A 22,191-nucleotide genomic window follows, 5' to 3' on the forward strand; every position below is an offset into this window, starting at 1 on the left:
AGAATCGTTCCTGCCAAACAATCTAATAACCTTCTATGAGGAGGTGAGTTGCCAAATCCTTGCCACTGGCAAATGGCAAAAATATGAATGCAATCTATACACTGGGGGGAGAACCTCTGGGGGAATCTAGGATGAAAAAAGGACCTGGGGGTCCTAGTAGCAGCAATGCCAAGCTGCTGCTAACAAAGCAAACAGAATATTGGCATGCATTAAAAAGGGATCAACTCCAGAGATAAAACGATAATTCTCCCGCTCTACAAGACTCTGGTCTGGCCGCACCTGGAATATGCTGTCCAGTTCTGGGCACCAGTCCTCAGGAAGGATGTACTGGAAATGGAGCGAGTACAAAGAAGGGCAACAAAGCTAATAAAGGGGCTGGAGGATATTAGTTATGAGGAAAGGTTGCGACCACTGAACTTATTCTCTCGGGAGAAGAGACGCTTGATAGGGGATATGATTTCTGGTACAATGTTTTTATTGAAATATGAAAAAAGAAAAACCAGGTAACAAATTCCCACGCAGGGGATATGAACATAAAACATAAGAAAGAGATTCACTTAAAAGTACATAAAACATATATATATATTATGAGGGTATAGATTATAGACTGACACCAACCCACCAGCTGGAGTCGGGGACCAGTGCGTTATGCCCGAGTCTTGAGACCCAGGGGCTAAGGCAGACAAGGGGTTGCGGGGTTGTCCACAGAACGGGAAAGAGAAAAACAATGAAAAATAAACAAAAAAAGGAATAAAACAACAGGTAAAAGGGAGGGGGAGTGGGGAAGGTGGATGATATGTGTAGAACAGAGCGACGAGCAAGAGGCCCAGAGACAGAGAGAAAGTGGGGAAGAGAAAGGGGGGTCCCCCAGGCTGGAGGCAGGGTCAAATTGAATCTTGAGACCTAGACTAGTCAAATTTAGATTAGGGAGTGCAAAGGACCATCACGTGGCCCATACCTTAAGAAGAGAGGGGATATAATTTCAATATACAAATAACATACTGGTGACCCCACAATAGCGATAAAACTTTTTCGCAAAAGAGAGTTTAACAAGACTCGTGGCCACTCATTAAAATTAGAAGAAAAGAGGTTTAACCTTAAACTAGATAGAGGGTTCTTTACTGTAAGAGTGGCAAGGATGTGGAATTCCCTTCCACAGGCGGTGGTCTCAGCGAGGGGCATTGATAGTTTCAAGAAACTATTAGATAAGCACCTGAACGACCGCAACATACAGGGATATGCAATGTAATACTGACATATAATCACACACATAGGTTGGACTTGATGGTCTTTTTTCAACCTCACCTACTATGTAACTATGTATGTAGCCTCCGTGGGACACCAGAAGAGGATGTTCGGGGCCACTCTGTGCAAAACGAGCTGCACACTGGAGGTACGTATGACATGTTTGTTATTTAAGGAAAAAAAACAAAGCTTTAGTACAGGGCTCAACAAACCCCGGGCGTCAGGTCGCATTTGCGACTAGAATTAGCGACCTGGCACCTGGGGCGGCACAGCTGGGGGGTATCCTGTCTCAGTGCACCCCTCCGTCGTGATCGTGTTGGGCCACACCACCGCCGGCCGGTAATTGAGGCCGTGGCTTTGAGGCCTTCTGCGGTCCTATGCTTCCTCTGAAATCTGGTGCCCTCTTGTGGTGGCCGTTGGTATGACAACCAGCAATGTTAATGGAGCTTCCCCTGCCTGTTTTCACTGCCTGCCCGTCTCCTTCCCTTTACTTAGATCCCCTAAACATTATATATATTTTTTATTCTAAGACCCTAGAGAAGAAAATGGCGGTCGTTGCAATACTGTCTGTCACACCGTATTTGCGCAGGGGACTTACAAGTGCACTTTTTGGGGAATTTTTTTTTTATTTAATTAAAAAATAAGACAACAGTAAAGTTAGTCCAATATTTTTTATATTGTGAAAGATAATGTTACACCGAGTAAATTGATACCCAACATGTCACGCTTCAAAATTGCGTCCGCTCGTGGAATGGCGACAAACTTTTACCCTTTAAAATCTCCATAGGCAACGTTTAAAAAATTCTACAGGTTGCATGTTTTAAGTTACAGAGGAGCGTCTAGGGCTAGAATTATTGCTCTCGCTCTACCGATCGCATCGATACCTCACATGCATGGTTTGAACACCGTTTTCATATGCTACTCACGTATGCGGTCGTTTCTGCTCGCGAGCTTGGCGTTACGGAGCGCATTTAAAATTATTTTTCTTATTATTTATTTTAACTTTTATTTTAAATTTTTTCACTGTTCTTTTAAAAAAAAAAATTGTCACTTTTATTCCTATTACAAGGAATGTAAAAATCCCTTGTAATAGAAAAAGGCATGACAGGTCCTCTTAAATATGAGATCTAGGGTCAGAGAGACCTCACATCTCATATTTGCACTAAAATGCAATTTAAAAAAAAATTGTCATTTGAAAAAAAAAAAAAAAAAAGTCCCTCTAAGAGCTATGGGCAATGACTTGGAGACAGGTGGGGGCATCTTCCCCTCACTCGTCTCCATGTCAGGCCAGGGACAGGTCTGGATTACCTTTACGGACCTGGCTCCTAACTTTTTTAGCTGGCTCCTAGCTTCCAAGCAAATTTGTCAAGCCCTGCTTTAGTATAACTTTAACTAATGTTAAGAATGGGTTAGATAGAAATATATATTTTTTAAAAAGCTTTTTTGCTTGTCATGTTGCTTTAAGTTACATCATATGCAGCTAGAAGCTCACCCCTTAAAAATGCAGGTGAATGAAACAATACAAACAAATACATAGTAACAAAATTGTTCCTTTGGAAGTTTGTAATAACTGTTCACTAGTGTGACTCAAACAGCATTTCCATTAGGGGAACACCAAAATATAGAAGTGTAAATTGTCTCTTGAGGGATCATATTTTCAGATAACTATGGATAGTAAATGATGCCACTGCAAACTGTTAGATCATCAACCATTTAAAGTGGCAGTAAACTGTAAAAAAAAAAAAAAAGTCCCCCTGTAGGTTTAAGCCATAAAGCCATAATGTGCTAGTATGCAACGCATACTAGCACATTGTCAAACTTGCCTATAAAACAGATCCCTCCAGTGGCGCCCTGTCACAGATTACAGGGATTCTACCTTCATCTGGTCTTCCTTCCGTGTTCGCAGACTCTGGCTGTTTTTTATGGCCAAGCCTGCGATGACGTAGAGCGAAGTGCGCATACGCTAGTGACATCCCCAGCTGCTACACATTGGAATATCTCCTAAATGTGTAGGTTTGGGAGATATTCACTGTACCTACGGGTAAGCCTTATTATAGGCTTAGCTGTAGGTACAAGATAAAAAGTGGAATTTACTACCAATTTAACTCTTTGTAGAACAGTTGTGTATATCAAGATTTTCATCCTAATTCCGTGCTGCAACCATTCTGCCTTCATGTACACTGAGGGCCAGTTCACACTGGAATGCAGTGTGGAAAAGGCGCATTCTGTGTGCTTTTCCTGCACCAAACGCAATGCCCTTGTGAGACTTGAGTTGATGCCAGTAACTGTTAATGGCACCCCACAGGCTGCGTTTGCCACCACCAAACCGCCGTGGAATGAAGTACCCGGTGTTTTGGTGCAGCAGGATTTGCAAAAGTAGTGCTTGCAAATGAATGGGCACGTTCAGTGAGAACCAGTTAATGCTGGCAGTGTTCAAGTAGTTATCTTAGAACTGGGCAGAGAGGTATGTTTTAAGTTACTGCACTTGTATCACTAAGCGTTAGTTGGACTTCATGAACAAAAGCTGCAAACATTAATTGTTGAAGTGGTTGTAAAGGTAAAAGGCATTCTTTGCATTAAGGTAAAAACCTTTTAATAGTAGCTCACCACCTCCCCCTCCAAAATACTCACCTGATCTCGGTCCAGCACTGTGCATGTCTGCAGCAGCTCTCCACACCCCTCTCTCCACTCTCACAGGCTTGGCTGACAGCAAGGTGAGCCATTGGCTTCTGCTGCTTTCAGTCAAAACCTGTGAGCAGCGAGCAAGGGACGGGGCCAAGCCACATTGTGTGTGTCAATGGACACACAGAGCTGGAGGTGGGATTTAATATGTATGAGTGCCCCTATTCTATGGAGGCACTCTGCGGAAGGTGGTATAAGAGCCAGGAGCACCGACCGGGGACCCCAGAAGAAGAGGACCGGGACTGCACTATGCAAAACCATTGCACAGAGCAGGTAAGTATGACATGTTTATTATTTTAACTAAGACATTTTAAGGCCTTACAGTCACCTGAGATGTGTTACAAAATGCCTGACAATTGTACTTTTGTCATACCTTTGAGGAAATCAAAGAGCATATATTTAGCAAAGTCCTTGCAATTGTTTTACTAAACACCCTCCCATCATCCTTTGAGCACCGTGCTACCAAGCAAAGCTTTGGATGTTGTATAGTATTCCCCTGCTGCAGCAAGTTTGAAGAAAGGAAAAAAAAAATGTTTTTGGACATCAAGTATTGTACCATGAAAAGAGTTCACAGACTGGTTTGGGAGGAGACCGTTCTGTGGTGTGCTGTCTAAAGAACAAAAAAGTACAACTAGGTGATTTTTGTGCTGCACAGGAAATGGCATAACAAGTGAGAAGATTGCTGGGTGCACAGCAGAAACAACCTAAATATATTGGTACTTCTAGAGTCTTAAAAATGTTTCATGATTAGGATCCCTATTGTGCTGGAAATATTTAATTTATTATACAAGACGTGTCAGGGCTGGGCTCAGCCCTTTCTTCTCAAAGCTGGCTGCTCAGCTATCGGCTAATTGGCAGCTCCTTTCTCTCCACAGTAACTCGCCTGTTGATGATATCATGCTTGTCAGTCCTGCCTATTTAAGCCATCCAGCCCAGAAGATCTCTGCCTTCACTTTGGTCACATCTCTAGAGACGCTCTCCTGTTTTTCTGTTAAAGACTTGCTTGGCTGACATTCCTTCTGGCTCCAGATCCTGCTTGCTGTTCTACTACGCTCATCTCTGGCTCCCTGATGTTTTGGCTTGTTTGACTATCCGTTCCGGTTCCTGAACTCTGGCTATGTTTCGACTAGGTTTACTCTGTTTACTTTTATATTATTATTAAACAAGTGTGATGTAACTGTGCTTTTATCTCAGTCTGATTCATAGTTTCTGCCAGTAGGCGAAGGCCATGAATTCAGAAGATGCAGTCAATCCATTTGTTGGTAATATTTTTTCTAGATTGGATGAGCAGGATCACTGCATGGATCAGTTTGCCATGGTGTTATAAACGCTGCTGAATCGAACGTCCCACCTGGAATCTCCCACTGTGGCTGCTCCGGTACAACCTGTGTTGCAGGCCATCTCTGCTGCTTCTCTAGTCTCTGTGCAGGCACCTGCCTCGAGTATTACCTCGATAAGAGGTATGTCTGGTCCGCTCCGCTTCTCCAGTGATTTGGGGGCAAACCATTCAATGCAGAGGGTTTTTCAGCCAGATTGAGATATACTTTGAAATGCTGCCCCAGGTGTTTCCCACAGACAGAAGCAAAGTAGGTTTCCTGATATATTTGCTTTCAGAGAGAGCCTTGGCCTGGGCAAACCGTCTATGGGAGACGCAAAAACCTGTTATCTTGAGTTACACAGAGTTTGTGGCTTCTTTTAAAAGGGTATTTGACGTTCCCGCATGCTCCGCTTTTGCTGCCAAGTGCCTCATGTCCATCAAACAGAGTATGAGAACTGTTGCAGTGGCAATAGGGTGTGACTTGTCATGTGATTAGACCTGTCAAATCTCTTGACAAGTCACTCCAATGTGAATGAGAGCTAATTCTCGATGGGCAGGTACTGATCTGAATGTAGAGTATGTACAGAGGTGCGTAAATTGTGGGCGCTGCATCAATGTCTGTAATAAATAAAATACTGTTTCTGAAACTACTGGGGAGATTCTTCATCACTTATGTGTGGGCTCTAAGACATGAAGTGAGCAAAATCCATTCACCAGAGGCACATACAGTAATAACATTTTTTTTATAAAGAAGATTGAGAACGGGCGAGAACCTCTCAGCTTCTTTTGCTGTCTGTGCCTCCAATAGAGACATCTTTCTGTTTGGTCACCAGAAAATCAAAAAAAAGTGAAACCTTCTTAGTAGTGACACAGATTACAATAAAAACCTGACAGAAGTTATACTCCTTTCTTGAGTTGGGCATAAATACATTCTGAGTCATGACCCTGGCACAATCGTGGACCACAATAGGAAGTCAACTAACATTTTCAGAGGGAGAACTGGCAGTCTCCAAATTTTTTCCTATGACAGCTTTCTGATAAGCCATCCTTCATAGTATGGTAGTTTCTGAAACTGTAGTTTCAGAAGAGCAACCAGTTAGACTTGAATTGTCTCAAAAGCTTAAAACACCTCTGATATGGGTTTGTGATTGAGGCACAGTGCTGGAATACTTAAAGTATATCTACAACCAAAACATAAAGGGGTAAACCCTTCTGACAGTGACGAGCCCCCTAGCCCCCCCCCCCCCGTTTTACTCATTTACGCCCTGTATTTCCGATGGCGGAGACACGCTCTTCCTTTGCCTGGGGTTCTCAGCTCTTGGTTGGATAGATTGATAGCTGCACAGCAATTGGCTCCCGCTGCTGTCAATCAAATCCAATGATGCGGGGGCGGGGCAGTGTCCTACATTCTGTGTCTATGGACACAAATCCTGGACTCAGGAGCGTGTCCGCAAGGTAACCCTGCAGGAGAGTGCTTCTCCTAGAAGGGTTATACGATTCGGGGAGGAGCTGATAGCGCCGCTGAGGGACCCCAGAAGAGGATGATCGGGGCCACTCTGTGCAAAATGAACTGCACAGTGGAGGTATGTGACATATTTGTTATTTAAAAAAAAAAAAGCTTTACAATCACTTTAATTAGCATTGCGAAGAGTTAGGGCCCCTGCCATGCTATATCCCACCGACTTTCATATGTCATTTTAATGAGATAATCAATGTTATTAACTTAAAGCGGTAGTAAACCCGCACATTAAAAAAAAAGAAAAAAAAACCCTGCAAGGCAAAGGTATAATGAGCTAGTATCCAGCGCATACTAGCTCATTATCAAATACTCTCAAATACTCAGAACGAAGACCCCCATATCGGTCCCCAGTCCGCACCGAGGGAGCTGACATCTTGCTCTCAGCATGTCTTCCGGGTTCGTGGCTCCGACGGTGTGAGTGGCTGGAGCCGCTATGACGTCACTCCCGCGCACGTGCGCAGGAGTTCTCTTCCCGGCAAGGTCCAGCAACGCTGCCGGACCTTCAGCTGGGGCATTCAGAGGGCATGCCGCCGCTGATGTCAACGGCTGCATGCATAAGGAATATCTCCTAAACCTTACAGGTTTAGGAGATATTAATTTTACCTACAGGTGAGCCTTATTATAGGCTTACCTGTAGGTAAAAGTGCAACATTTGAGTATACAACCGCTTTAACCTGTCAGTGGGTGTATAATCCTTCCACAATTAAGGAAAGTCCCCTCTCAGTTTCATAGAGCAGATGTCTCTGTTAGAAAATGTTCCCCCTGTTTCTTTTCCAGTGACAACTTTAAAATCTTGGCTTTCCCATCGCTTTCTGTTCCAGTGGTAATGGTCACCAGGACAGATAAAAAGGGTGGCTTATTCTATGGCAGGCATCAATAAAAAATGTGATACGAGTTTCAACACACACACAAAAAAAAGAAACGTATTTGAGTTTAGATGTACAGTACATTGTTGGCCAAAAATAGATTGATTGCTGTCGTGTCCAAACAGCTCAGTTACAGCCAGTGCTAATTTTACTACAGGAGACACAACGCTGTAACGTGATTACTAAGGACATGACTTATAAAGCAGCAGTATAACAACATACTGATTTTAATAACATATGCTATGCTTTTATTATTAAAGTGAATAGAGCCTTACTGAATTTAAGCCTTGGGAAGAGGTTTCCCCACTTTACTGAAAAGCAGATGTGGTAGGTAAACATTGATGTCAACTGAGCTTTTCTGAAGAAAATAAAAACCGATTAGCTATGAATCCTTACCCACCTTTCTTTTTCATTGTTGCACAAGAAAGTTCCATACTCTGAACTGTATGCATGGGTTGCCAGCACGCACAAAAATGTCTCATTAAATTCCATTGCCCTAGGAAATTGCCGAGTAAGTTGCCAGCAGCAGTCCAGGAAAAGCAGAAAAGTGGGTGACTCCTGCTGAGCCCGCTCCTGTGACCACCCAGATCGGGCACAACGCAGCTGGAATGGGTGTCCTGCCTGAAACCAAGAAAAGTGAATCAACATTATTCAGCATTCAAATGGAATACAGTTGAAGGTGCTACTCCATACCTTAGGTTTTGAATAGATTAGGGAAGGTTAGCGCCTCGGTCAAATTTCTATCCTCTCCAACACTAGCAGCACACTTCTTGGTATGTGAGTGTGCCTAAGCATTTCTGTGCCTAAGCATTTCTGTGCCTAAGCATTTCTGTGCCTACAGCCTCAGAGCTGTATATCTACTTTGTGAATCTTGGTCACTGTTGCCTTTGACTGATAATCTCAGGAGATTTGGAGTGAGACTTTGTTATGTCACTGCTGTGCTGCCCAATGGTGTCCTTGCTAAAAGCTCTGACATGAGAAAGGAAAGTCCTGCCTCTACCAAGAAAGTTTCCTCTACGCAAAGACACAGTACATAACAAGGTATTGTAAGTCAGTAATGGGGACATGCAGTACTAATCACTAGTACTTTGCCCTCTGCCTGATTGTTATTGGGCATAGCTTCCAGGTGTCAGCTCCTCTGTTTTCCCTCTGTGAAGTGCATTTTCCATCTATTCCAATGCAGAATGCTCTAGGAAGCCAGTGACCATGCTTTAAGTCCTTTTTGGATTTTTCAAAGAAATCTATGACTAATGCAGAAGAAAACTAAAGCTAAAAACAGCATTTCTTTATCATATATCCCAACATATAGGGTCTTGATATCCATTACAATATGGTTTTGCTGCCACCTTCAAATGAACAGACACTGGCAAAAAAAAAGACTGTAAATCCCCTCACATGCATAACTCCTCCAGCAAGCCTCAAGGTGATGGTCATGTCTGTGCAGCCTCTGGACAAAAATTGGTACTTACAACAGCTAGTTTTTCTCAAGAATCTGTATGGGATTAGGAGACTGGCTTGCACAGATCTGTTGCCTACAGAAAACAGCTAAGAGGAATGGTATCTGGGCCCCAGCCATGGCTCAGTGACAACAGAGAGGTGTATCAGGAAGAAGAGGGTTTCCAAATCTCTTTATCTGGTAGAGAGGAACCTCCATATAGCCCCCCTTGCACTAAATCCCCTAGGTGTCAGTTCCTTGTAGCTCAGATTCCATTTACCTATCTGGTCTTTCTACTATTTCTGGGGCATCTTCCTCCAGTTCCTTTGTGTCAAGCAAGGAATTCTCGTCTGCTATTAGTGGGTTACATCACCAGCTTTCTAGCATCCTTTGCAGATTGGACCATCTTGGTTGCAAATGGAAATGCTCCCTTTCTTCTCCTCCCTTCCTCTTAACAGAAGAGGAGATTACTAAGGACCTACAAGAGTGAAAGGGGAAACAACTTTTATGGAAGAGGGAATTGGAGAGCATTCCTCTTCAGTGAAATCTACTCCTGACCCAGGGTTAGGTGTTATCCCAGATCCAAAAAGCCTTTGTGGGCTTTGTCACAGAAGTTGTCTGGACCAACGTAAAACTTTTGCACGGGATTAGGGCAATCCCCAATCTTTTCCTGTACATCCTCACTTAAAGGATGTGTTATGGGCAGACTGGGTTCATCCTGATAAAGGTGTTCTTTCCACCAAAACTATTAGCTCAACAACACCCCATGGAAGGTGAGCGCACTAAAAAATTGAGTATGCCTGTGGTGGATTCAGCAGTTTTTACTTCTGCAAGACCCTCAAAGACATAGTGTTTGAGGTCCCGATATTTAAGGATGCTTAGGAAAAAATGTGTGAAAGCTTTATTTAAAGCCTCTTAAGCTCTTGTTGGAGCAGCCTTACAACCTGCAATTGCAGCTGTGGGAGTTCGTTAAAGCCTCAAGTTTTGGGCTTGTCAGATGTTAAGAGACAGAGACCCTAACTTCAGCAATACCAGTTTTCTAAGTGGATGCTTTACCAGACTTGGCGCATATGCGCAGAAACAGGTTGAGCACTTATTTTTTTCAAGTGGAGTGTTTATTTAGTCCTGCTCTTTATTATTACATCAAAAATGTACACTGCCACATAAAAAAGAAGCCTGCGGTACAAAATTCTGCTACACCTTCCACTGCCAAAAAGCATTCCTTTCATCAAACACAAACCTGGGGTTCAAAGCCGAAGCCCCAATCCCAGTTCCGTAAGAAGACCTGGACTTCCAGGACCTCTAGACCAAGTCCCCTTTGTAATGAAGGGGCGCCTCTACTCATTCAGGTGGGGGGGGGGGAACGTGTGCAGGCTGTTCGCATAAGTTTGGCAAGTGGATATTGGGAATGACTAAGTCCACAACATAGTCATTTGAAGTTCCAAAATTGAATTTTACAGCTTTCTCCTCCATACTTTATACTTTCAAATGTTTCTTTGAATTTGCAAAAAAAGGTTATCCTTTTTTGGTCACTTGATCACCTGATACCTCAGGGAGTTTCTACTTTAAACTTTCAGGATTCCCAAAGCCCAAAGCTCACATCAATGTCCACCAAATCCTGGCTCTCAAGAGATTCAACAAGTTTCTCTGGATGCAAAAGTTCCAGATGGAATTGGGGCAGTAATTGGTTACCTACCTCCAGCAGGGAGATGTTCTGCCATCTGTGGCTATCAAGCATGCTTATCTACACATACCAATATTCCCTTTTCATCAACAGTTCCTGTGATTTGCGGGGGAATACTGCCACTCTTAGTTTGTGGCCCTGTCATTTATTCTGTCCACTGCTTCCAGTGTAATCACCAAGATGCTAGCCCCTGGTTTTGGGCCTCCCACACACTCATGGTGCTCCTGTCATAGGTTACATGGATGACTTGCTTCTGAGGAAGCAGTCTCCTTCACTTCTGGAGCTCAATGTGACACGAATGGTGAAAACTCTTGAGTGGTTTGCATAGGTTCTGAATTTTCAGAAGTCAGCCTTAGTCCTAACCCAAAGACTGCAATATTTAGGTCTGTTGGACACGGTTCACTTGAGAGTGATACTACCCCAGAACAAGCGTCTGGCTCTAAGAACTTAGGTGGAGTTTCTTCAAACTCTGGCAAATCCTTCAATTTGGCTTTGCATGAAGGTCATAGGAAAGATTCTAGCTTCTTTCAAGGCAGTCCTCTTTGCCCAGTTTGATTCCAAACTGCTCCTGGGACAGGAGAACACAGTAGTTCAGGATCCCCTGATGCAGTTACACCCCAGAACTAGACTGTGTCTGGATTGGTGGATCTCCTCGTGAATGCTGGAAATGGAAAAATAATTTCTCCTTTTGTCCTGGAGAGTCCTGAGGACAGATGCCAGCCTGGTGGGCGGGGGTGGAGTTCTGGACAATATTTCGGTCCCAGGACTTATTCGCCATAGGACAGGGGGACCTGCACTATTGGTCGGTGCAGCTGGAGGGCCTCCCTGTAAGGGCTCAGTTGGACAACAACACAATGTGGCATTCATATACCATCAGGGAAGCACCAGAGGGCATACTGCTCAGAATTTCATCCTGTCTTGGTTGAAACTTCATGTTCCCATCCTGTCTGTTGTCCACATTCCTGACACCCTTCTTTACAGTTGCTGGCTTTAAACGGTATGGCTGTTGAAGCCAGGGCCCTGAGAGCAAGGGGTGTCTCTGATTCAGTTATTCCTATCCTGCTGAAGTCTAGTAATGCGACTTCAAGGGAGATTTATCACAGGAATGAGGCTTGAAGATTTCATACTCGTAAATATGTTGTGGGTTACATCCTGGCATTTCTCCAATCTGGAGTTGACTAGGGTCTGGCCTACAATCAAAGGTCAGGTTTCGACCTTGGTAGTCCTGTTTCAGAGATGTTGTGTAGTGCATTCCTTGGTGTGTGCTTTTGTACAAGGGATCACTTGTACTGTTCCACCAATTTTGACTCTTTGGGACCTCAACTTGGTACTTCCTGTATTGGTCAAATCTCAGTTTGAACCCATCTGGGATATCTCTTTAGTCCTTCTGACACGGAACGCTATATTTCTGATTGCCATTACTTCGGCTTGTAGAGTTTCTGAATTGGCTACTCTTGCATGTAAGGAACCGTTTCTGGTGTTCCACTGTGACAAGGTGGTTTTTCGGCCTCAGACATCCTTTTTACCTACGGTGGTCTCTTTGATCCATGTTAACCAGGAAATTGTGTTACCACCTTTCTGTCCTAAGCCTCAGACGCCAAAGGGTATGGCTCCACATACCTTGGATGTGGTTTGTCTAGTCAAGATTTACCTTGTTGACTGTACCTTGTTAATGTTACCTTAAGTTTACTGCTGCAATCGAACAGTCTGATTCCCTCTTTGTGCTTCCTGAGGGAAGGGTCAGGCAGCTTCCAAATCTACTATTTCTTGATAGATACATCAGCTTAATTTTCAGGCTTATGGTCTAAAAGTTAAGGTTCCACATTTTCAGGGATGGCTTATTATACTAGGAGTGTTGTGGAAAATTGACACCAGACCTTGGTAGCTCAAGTTTGTAAGGCTGCTACCTTGTCTTAGGTTCATACACTGGATATCTGAGCCTCTGAGGATGCAACATTTGGTCAGTGAGTTATTTAGTCTGCTTGTTGAGGTTCTAACCTGCTCTGGTTTGGTTTCTTTGGGCCTTTTGATTTATTGGCATGTTGCCATCCCCTTATATTCAGTGCTTTGGGACAACACTGTTGTAATGGATAGGAAGATACCCTTTCTCCTGGTATATACAATACAAAAATTGGATTTTTGGTTTACCAGTAAAAATGTTTTCATGGATTGCATCACAGGAGACATGGATTCCATTCCTTTTTCCTGATTGTTAATGGCTTACTAAATAACTGAGACTTTGCCTGGCTGGGAGGAGTTATGCCTTTAAGGAAATTTTCTGTATTTTTTGCCAGTGTCCAATGATCTAAAGGTGGCAACATGACCCTCTCATAATGGATACCTCCTGTGATGTATTAGAAGAAAAGTATTTTACAGTGAAACCAAAAATCAGATTTTCTCTGCGTGTTGCAAAAAATGAGGGAAGATCTGCCCAATAGAGACACAGAGAACAATAAAAGCCAAAAATTGAGGCTCTAATTCTATCCCACTCTTTTCAAAACCATAAGTTTGGTTGAAATTCCACCCTAATGAGTATAAAATATGGAGGAATACAGCCTATATTACCTGTAACCATTCACGTTCGATAAGGTCCTGGAAACCAGCCAAGGTTCGACAGTTAGGGGACAGAATCAGTTGAGCAAGGGAAGTCACCAGCAGGGTATTGTCAGTACCTTCATCACCATGAACAAGTACACAGGTACCCACTCTGTAGCAAAATAGGTAATTCTTAGAAAAAGTAGCACTAGCTAACCGTATTGGTCAGCTAAATTAAATATTAGCATTCCCTTTCACAAATTTCTATAAGTGGATAGATATATAAAATGTTGTTTTTAAAATGTACTCTATCTGAGACAAAGATCCCTGTTGTTATTTGATGCCCTCTGTTGCTTTTTCCCCTTCTTCTGTATATCTATTGAAAAGTCTTAAATAAAAAAATAATATTTAAAATATTTACTATTTGACAATAAAAAATATTTTAAAAGGTAAACTATTGAATCAATGTAAGAAGGAGATCATCCAACCTGTTTGATTTTGCAGCCAAATTCAATCTATGATATAATGCATTTTATTGTCTTTGCAGATTAAAAATATGATTTAATGATGTAGACGATATAGATGTGCTCTGCATCTAGAACTCTATGATAATATCTTCTACTGTATTTGTGTACTATTCATCTCAGAGAGTATGCCTGCTTGACAAATTAAACACAATATGACAGATTATATTTTCATAAATTACAATAGCAAACAGATTGTTTTTCTTTCTAGTTATTCAGAAGCATAGCACAATTATTAGAAAACGATTACTTCCAATATACAAGGCCTTGGCTAGAAACTGACACACTTTAGGTTCCTAAATGCCCATCCCATACAGTAGAATTATAAAAGAAAACAATTTAAAGCACACATTTTTGTTTCTTTGCTATAATTATGGTACATGCATACATCATTGTATACATATACTTTTCAAGCATAGTAGCTTAAAGCCTAAGTTTTGATCATTTATTGCCCGTTTCTATTCCCAAATTCTACTTCTGTCTTTTTAACCATAGCTATTCCATGTTCATCCCTTATCTATCCCTTTACACTTCATGCACCAACCACCTCACCTCTCTAAACATTCAACAGCCAGACCTGCAGTGCCCAGAGCTTCTTTGACGTGGGTCATCCAGCGGGAAGTCAGTAACCTAGTAAGCCAACGGTTTATCCCCAGACAAGGTTCATAACAAGCAGCAACGAGCCGTGTCAGGCTAGTCTGCAAAGCACGTCCCCTAAAAGTACAAAAATGTATTCATTTCATATACAGGTTCTTACTTTTGTTGGGGAGGTCATCAATGGTCCAAAAATCAGGCTGTTTAGGACTACCTCAGGGGAAATTACTAAAGCTACCAATCATTGGAAGTGCTCATTACTGTTCAAGGAGATTTTCTAGATCTATATGCAACTTGGCCAGTCTTTCCCTTCTCTGAATCTGGAGAAGGAAGAAAGACGATACCTGCGTATAGGCCATATTAGTCCGTAAGGGGAATTATGCTAGAAACAGTGGTGGGTTATGATGCTACAGTCAATAGACAGGTGTCTACTTGCCCATCTTTGTAGGTAGGTATCTGTATATCCTTAGACTCACCTTTCCAATGGGTGGTAGAGCACCTTCCAGTCAGGGTACCTATTCTTGTTCTCAGTTCCACCTCCCATGCTTCGTGCTTGTCTGGCATCATGCTCACTGCGAATGTCAATGATATACCCACATAAATGCCCTTCTAGTGTAACATTCAGCAGCATCTCATCTTCTTCACACCTACGATGTGTTGGACCAACCAGAGGCTGAGCAGAGCGTAACATAACCTAAAGATTGAGAAGAGAATAAAGAAGAGGCAAAAAGAACAGTAGATATGTTATGCACATGCACAGTACTTGACCTCATCTTGAAAGTGCTATTGATTTTTTTGCACCAGTTGACAAAAAAAGTGTAATTTAACTTGACAGAGCGCAAAAAAGGGTAACTATAGCGTTCAACATTACATCAAGAGGACTAGCATGTTCGGAAAAGCCAGCAATGGTGGTCTCTGTATTACTCTCAACAAATGTTTTCCATTATACATTAACTTAAGAGGAAAATTGCCTTAATATACAAAACCATCCGGTTCAATTCAATTGATTTTAGCCAGAGCTAAGTACAAATTGTATAAAATAAAATAGTAGCCTTAACTTCAGATAGATATACAAGGCACAGAATAATTCAGCTCCCTATTCAATAATATATAAATAAATGTATATTTTCAAATGCAAGCAGTGTAAGAGTCTGCATATGACTTTAAATCAGCCTCTTTTAGTTCCTCAGAGCTCAGAATGGAGCAGGGAGAAATGGCACAATGAGTCAATCAGTTGTGCTGCAATGCAAGAGGCTTGCTGATAGGAGGAAAGAGAAGAGCTTAGTCTGCTGCTTCTCCTTTCATGATACATTCACAGCCTATGAGAGGGACTAGACCTGCAAGTGTTACTTAAAGCGGAGCTCCACCCAAAAGGGACCCCCCCCCCCCCCCACTGCCACATTTGCGACTTTTTGGGGGGGGGCGGGCACCTTTGTTTTGACAGGTACCCCCTTCATGGTAAGAATGCCGTACAGTGATCTGCATCATGTCTGGCCCCTCCTCCTTCCCCTGCTGCCTTCTGGGACCTGTCTGTGTCCCAGTAGATTACAGGACCATTCAGAAAGCGCAGCGCGACTTGCGCAGTAGGAAACAGGCAGTGAAGCCTAAAGGCTTCACTGCCGGTTTCCCTTACTTGCATTGCCAGTGCCTGCACCTGAAGCCGATGGACAAATCGGCTTGGGGTGCCGTCATTGTAGGATCCCTGGACAGGTAAGGGTCCTTATATTAAAAGTTAACAGCTACAGTATTTGTAGATGCTGACTTTTAATAATTTTTTTTTGTACAGGCTGAAAATCCGCTTTAACCACAGTAGAGAAAATCAAATTTCCTGTCCTATCATCTAGGTCTGTTTTGTGTGTCAGAGCTTTGTAAATCCCAAAAGAACTTTCATATATGTATTTTATATATGTTTGCCTGGAGTTCAGCTTAAAAGCATAGCTCCCAACTGTCCCTGATTTTGAGGGACTATCCCTGATTTGGAACAAAGTTCCTCTGTCCCTCATTCCTCCTCATGTGTCCCCCATTTTGGTCTGATCTATATAGTTATGTATAAAATGCACTATTTATCTTTCAAAAAGTGTTTGCCAGTACTAAACCTTTCATCCAATTTCTAAATTGCTGCATTTGTAAATTTCAAAAGCCAGTATCAAGGAATAGTAGTGGTAGAAAAGCACTTGTGGGTTAAACTAATATTTTTTTTGTATAATTCTCCTTTAAGGTGGCGTGGCAAGGTGTGTGTCCTATGCCTACATACTTTTGCTAATAGGTGTCCCTCGTTCCCATCTCAGAGGTATGTTTCAAGCAAAGATGAACAGATCACTATAAAAAGAACATCCACTCACTCCTATCACTGATCCAACAGTGAGCAAAGTCAAAGTGAAATCAGAAGTCTTGATCTGCATCTTTATTCTAGGCCACTGACTTAAACAAGAATTAAACAAACTAGACCAGCATGAAAGCAAGGCAGCTATCAATCATTTTAGAATGTGATCTGCAGTTAGCACGCTACCCAACTAGCCCAGCTTACATTATACCACGCGAAAGCCGAGACACCCTTGTGGGTGGGTTTGGAAGCAATTGATCTTCACCACGTCAGTGACTATTTTTTTGTGGATGTCTAGCTCTGACTGTGGGACTTTATTCAACCCTATAACCCAACATTCCCTTCAACTTTGGGATAAATTACGGGGCCCTTTTAAACTAGCGTTTTCCACTGCTCTCCTTCTTCAACCACCCAAACGTTTACCCTGCTTTTAATGACCCAGCTTTTTTTCAAGCCTGGTCCTCATCAGAACTGATTCGTATATGTGACCTTGTCACCAGCAGCACCCTGAAAACATTCCCTGCCTTTCAAGAGCAAGCACAACTCCCTCCCAAAGAGTGTTTTTGGCATCTTCTGATCGATAATTTTTCTCAATCACACACACACGTCTCTAGACAGCGTATCGTTATATGAGGGTATATGCAATTCAGACCCACACACCCCAAGTATCATATCTTGCATATACAGTCACCTCACATCCCTCCATCTAGTTTACTAGTTTACCTGGAAATTGACCTGGATACAAAGGATTTAAGTGTGGCTGTCTCCCTGCCTTTCCCTGTCTCCTAGACCTAACATACATTTATCTCTTGCAGTAAATGGGCCGCTCCACTTTAAGGGAGGATTCAGCTTGAAGGATTTAACTACAACTAAAGGCAAAACTTTGTTTTTGTTAGTTTTGGATAGAGTGGACAAGGATTACAACAATTGTTAGGTTTTTATTGCTGTTTGTTCACCCCTCTCTATTTGTCATGTTTACCATTATGAAAGTCAAATTTTGGGCTGTCTCAAGAAAAGTAATAGAGGGGAAATCTTCCAATGAAGACACTAGTTCTGGTGGCCTAGGGGGCCCCAAGCGATTCCCTTAGTTTTCAGGGAATTTCCTCTCACTTCCTGTTTTGGCAAAGGGAAAAGAAGTAAAGGTAAATCTTCCTGATGGGATAAAGATTGCAAAAAACTGTCAGGGGTTATAACACTGCCTTACGCTATCCAAAATGAAAAAGAAAAGTTTTGCCTATAGTTCTTTAAATGTTGGAGGAAAAGGGTTAACAGTTAAGGGCTCAAACATAGGGGACAGTTAAGTGCTATACTAGGTTACACCTATGTGTTTGCTTTGGCTACGAGCAGTTGCGGGTGCGGGAATAGGTTTAATTTACACGCAACAGCATGAACCTAGCCTTAGGAGCTGCTCTAGCGTTAGGGACACTTAATTTATTGACAGATAAGGAATTACGCAGTATTTTGAGAGCATAAAGCACAGCGCCAAGAAATACCAGTGCAGTTGAAATACATATCTAATATACCCGTAGCACCTTGTTAGATAGGTGCTAGGTTACATAGATTTAGTTACTGTAATCAGTTGAGCATGTGATTGTTTTGGTCTGTTCTGTGTTTCACTGGCTGTAGGGGTGACTGTTTCCCCCTATCTGCATGGAAAGGTTCTGAAAGATAGTGAGCTGGGAGAGTCAAATAAGCAGCTGGATATTTATGCAGCCTTGGCCAATACCTGGGGCGAAGTGCCCAGATGGTGGCTGGGAGAGTGTATAAATACAATGAGACCTGGAGCAGAGAGGTTCTTGTCCTAGAGAGGATACCAGCCTGGAAGGCTGCTGCTTTTTCTGGCATACTTGCCATGTGTCTGCAGTTAATTGAGGTTCCAGTTAGACTTACTGGGGGTCAATTCTGCTAGAAGAGCAGACTGGGGATCGGGGTCTAGTATCACTGGAAAATGTGTCTGGAAGATATTGGAAGGAGGTGTCCAACTATCCAAGGACATTAGTCAGTACATACTGGAGTGAGAGATCCCTGAGACTGTATGTTGCTGCTATCTCTTGGGTGCTAAAGTCAGCACTGCTCAAAGGGAAGTGTTTGGTGTCCTGGTATAGCTCAATCCACGAAGTGCTTGTGTAAGGACTTATGTAAGGAAGATTAGTGTCCTCAAGTTGCTACTAAAGTTGCTGGAATGTCCCACAGTTTCTCTACTCCTAGCCAAGTTCAAGTTCCACAATAAAGCATCTGAAAAACATACCCCTAGTGTTCATTGAGTCAAAGGAGTTACTGTGACTGTGCCTGGCTGTGGGTGCAACTATGGGAAAAGACACTAGGGACCTTAAACTGTGGTCTCCTGTGGGAGTGAGCGCTACATACCATTTCAGGATGCAGACAAACAAGACATCTAGTACTACATAACCCAAAAGAGTACGATGAGCACCTGCTTGCTGGGATTCTAATATAATTCAAATCATCAAGTATTCCTGTCATCTAATACACAATGATAGGGAAAACATTGGAAAAAGATAGAATTTCTGCAGTCTAGAGATAGTTAAGAATAATACCATGCCTAACATACCGCTTTATTGCTCCGGTGGCGGTAACTAAATACGGGAAACCTGTGTCCCTGCCTGAAAGATGCAGCCTTCCTCAGAGAATCATCAGAACACGACACAGGCACAATAACCTTTTCTGGGTAACTAGAACAAAGTCTAAAACCAGCATTTACATGACTCAATCTCCAAGAGTCTGTCTGGAAAGAAATACAAAAAAAAAACATACTGTAAGTAGCATACTTTTACAATTTCAGCTTGCAGGAAAAAATGTAGAGTTTGTCACCTCAGCTTTTAGCTTTTGGTAAAATGTTTCCATGGTGTCCCTTGGCCATCCTTTACCCAACTTGCATCCAGCAGGTCTAAAGAAAAATGGGTAGGTGAGGGTAACAGAATCCAAGGAGGAAAGAGCCTGTGGATGTATATGAAGGTATAGTGATTACATGTTAGTGAACCTGTAAAGGATACTCATCATGAAAATGGAGGATACCATTGCTGACTTCTATATACAAAGATGCAAGTTCCCTGGCTGTCATTGTAGTTTCCTTGCTCCAATACTGTGAATCACTAACCAGGAACAATTTTAACATCGCCCAGGGCTATTTCTTATTTTTTATTTTTTGCTAGAAAATAACTTAGAACCTCCAAACAATTATATATTGTTGAAAGCAGAGACCCTGTAAAAAACAAATGGTGGCAGTTGCATTTTTTTTATTTTGAACAATATTTTCACAGCTATATATCAAAAACATATTTTTAGGAAACAAAACGCTAAAATACACTAAAATAGGAAGCTTTTCACTATCGCAAAAGTGATCAGCTGTAGAGCTGCCCAGATCACTTTTACTGAACAGCCGATTTTCAGCTGATAAAAATGACACCAAGCTCATGGTGGCAGCCGGCCCAGGACATTTTAAAATGTTAACATAACAGCCAGATAATTTAGTAGTATTTTGTCTGACGGATTTTGTCCGAAACTTGTGTTTCCGATCGTATGTAACGTGATGACGTTATTTCGTTATGATGGGACTACATTCAGGCTAGTAGCCAATAGCTTTGGTCTAGGAATTTGATCTGAGCATGCGTGGCACTTTGTCTGATCGGAATTCTCTACACACAATCGGACAAAGTCCGATCGGATCATGTTGTCGGAAAGTTTTATAGCCCAGCTCTAAAACTTTGTCCGTCGGATATTCCGACGGAAACAGTCCGATGGAGCCCACACACAGTCGGATTATCCGACAACACGGTCCGATCGGACATTTTCCATCGGAATGTCCGACCGTGTGTACAAGGGCTAAGTATTGCTTGGGCCTAAGACCCCTTTTGCACTAAGGCGGTTTTCAGGTGCTTTAGCGCTAAAAACAGCTCCTGAAAACTGGCTCCCATTCATTAGAATGAGTTTTTTCAGACTGGGGTGGTGCACTTGTGGGACGGTAGAAAAAGTCCTGCAAGCAGCATCTTTGGGGCGTGTTTGGAGTGCTATAAATAGTGCTTCAAAAACACCCCTTTTCATTGAAATGAATGGGCAGAGATTCAAAAACTAAATTATATAAAAAGTGATCAGCACAACTAATTAAACTAAACTAAATTACAATCATGAGGTATAAATATAATCACTGTGCAAATAATGCTAGCGAACAATATAATAAAGTGACTAAATATGTTTAACAGTGTCCAATGATCCTGTGCAAAAATCTAATTCAATAATCCTGTGCAAAATTTCTAAACAGTGCACATATTACTATAATGTGTATGACAAATAAAATGACTGTTACTGAATAATCTGTCTGAGTGAATCAATAACAGATGGATAGTCAATTCAGTCCCAGATGATCACAATCAAAATCAGAGACTATCAAAATGGCTAGGATTGTAGCCAGCTAATCCATAAAAGTGGAAAAAAGGAGAAAAGGTGCAAACATGCAAAAAGTGCATAAAGTGCATTCAATCGATATCTTCAGTGAATAATCTCCAATGTGGGATCTACTTGTGTCCCACACAGTGGTCTCTACACTCTTACCTCCATGCATATGGTATAAAGCTTTAAAGTGGTTGTAAACCCTTACAACCAACTTTGACCTACAGGTAAGCCCCTGGAAGACGTTACCTATAACGAAACGGCGTAGGGAGGAGCGACGTACTGACGTCACCGCGATCTACGCTGGACCCGGAAGCGACGGGCAGCGTTACTAAGCCGGCCGGCGAATTTGTTTGTTTTACAAAGCAAAGTTTTTTCTACTTGATGTAAGTGCAATATTTTTTATTATATTAAATTTCGTGACTATATCACACTATGGCGATTCCTTTCATTATTATATGTGCTGGGCAATGAGCGGTGTGGCCGTAGGATTTTTCTAACCATTGGAATAAGCGGTGTGGCCGTAGGATTCTTCTAACCATTTGAACCAAGCGCTTAAAGAGGATACACCCTCCATGCAGTCCTGACTCAGAGGAAGCGTTTTTGATTTGGCGATATCTGGTCTCTGAGATGGGATCAGTGTAGCTGGTAAGCGGCAGTAGTGTTGGTGGTGGAAGTCCTCTTTTTTCCTGCAAACTCTGATGACACTTTTCCTATATCGGTGTGGTGTGTTTAAAACACGTTGGAGATTACAAGCAAAACGTTTTTTGTTGATGGGATGATGGACTAATATTTGAACATTAGTATATGCATTTCCCTGTCTGCACTTTGTTAATATTTTTTGATTTCATGCTTTATTTATTCACTCATTTGCTTCACATAGCATTTATCGGATCAGTATAGCGCAGCTTATTTGGGAATAAATTAAGGCTTACCTGTAGGTCCAAGAAATATCTCCTAAACCTATACAGTTTATGAGATATTTACCCGAAGACAGCCACCGCTGTCTACGGTGCATGCACCGTAGACAGCGGCGTGCAGGTGCACTGGGCAGGCTGCAGA

General features: G+C 42.2%; 1 protein-coding gene across 3 annotated transcripts in view; it reads right to left on the reverse strand.

The window, feature by feature from the left end:
* The window catches only part of LOC143982891 (myotubularin-related protein 9-like), a 41,520-nt gene that overhangs the window by 12,437 nt on the left and 6,892 nt on the right, over positions 1-22,191 (reverse strand). For 2 of the 3 annotated variants that reach the window (XM_077481991.1, XM_077481990.1), the window contains 6 exons: positions 19,555-19,680; positions 19,295-19,468; positions 14,879-15,096; positions 14,361-14,522; positions 13,315-13,456; positions 8,031-8,251 (listed from right to left, as the gene is read on the reverse strand). In XM_077481991.1, the coding sequence (XP_077338117.1) occupies positions 8,031-8,251; positions 13,315-13,456; positions 14,361-14,522; positions 14,879-15,096; positions 19,295-19,468; positions 19,555-19,680 (1,043 nt within the window). The remainder of the gene's footprint in view (positions 1-8,030; positions 8,252-13,314; positions 13,457-14,360; positions 14,523-14,878; positions 15,097-19,294; positions 19,469-19,554; positions 19,681-22,191) is intronic. The other variant, XM_077481992.1, reaches the window with a different exon arrangement.

Source organism: Lithobates pipiens, unplaced genomic scaffold (assembly GCF_037356315.1).
Source record: "Lithobates pipiens isolate NorthernLeopardFrog02 unplaced genomic scaffold, aLitPip1_a1.2 Scaffold_16, whole genome shotgun sequence".
NCBI lineage: Eukaryota > Metazoa > Chordata > Amphibia > Anura > Ranidae > Lithobates > Lithobates pipiens.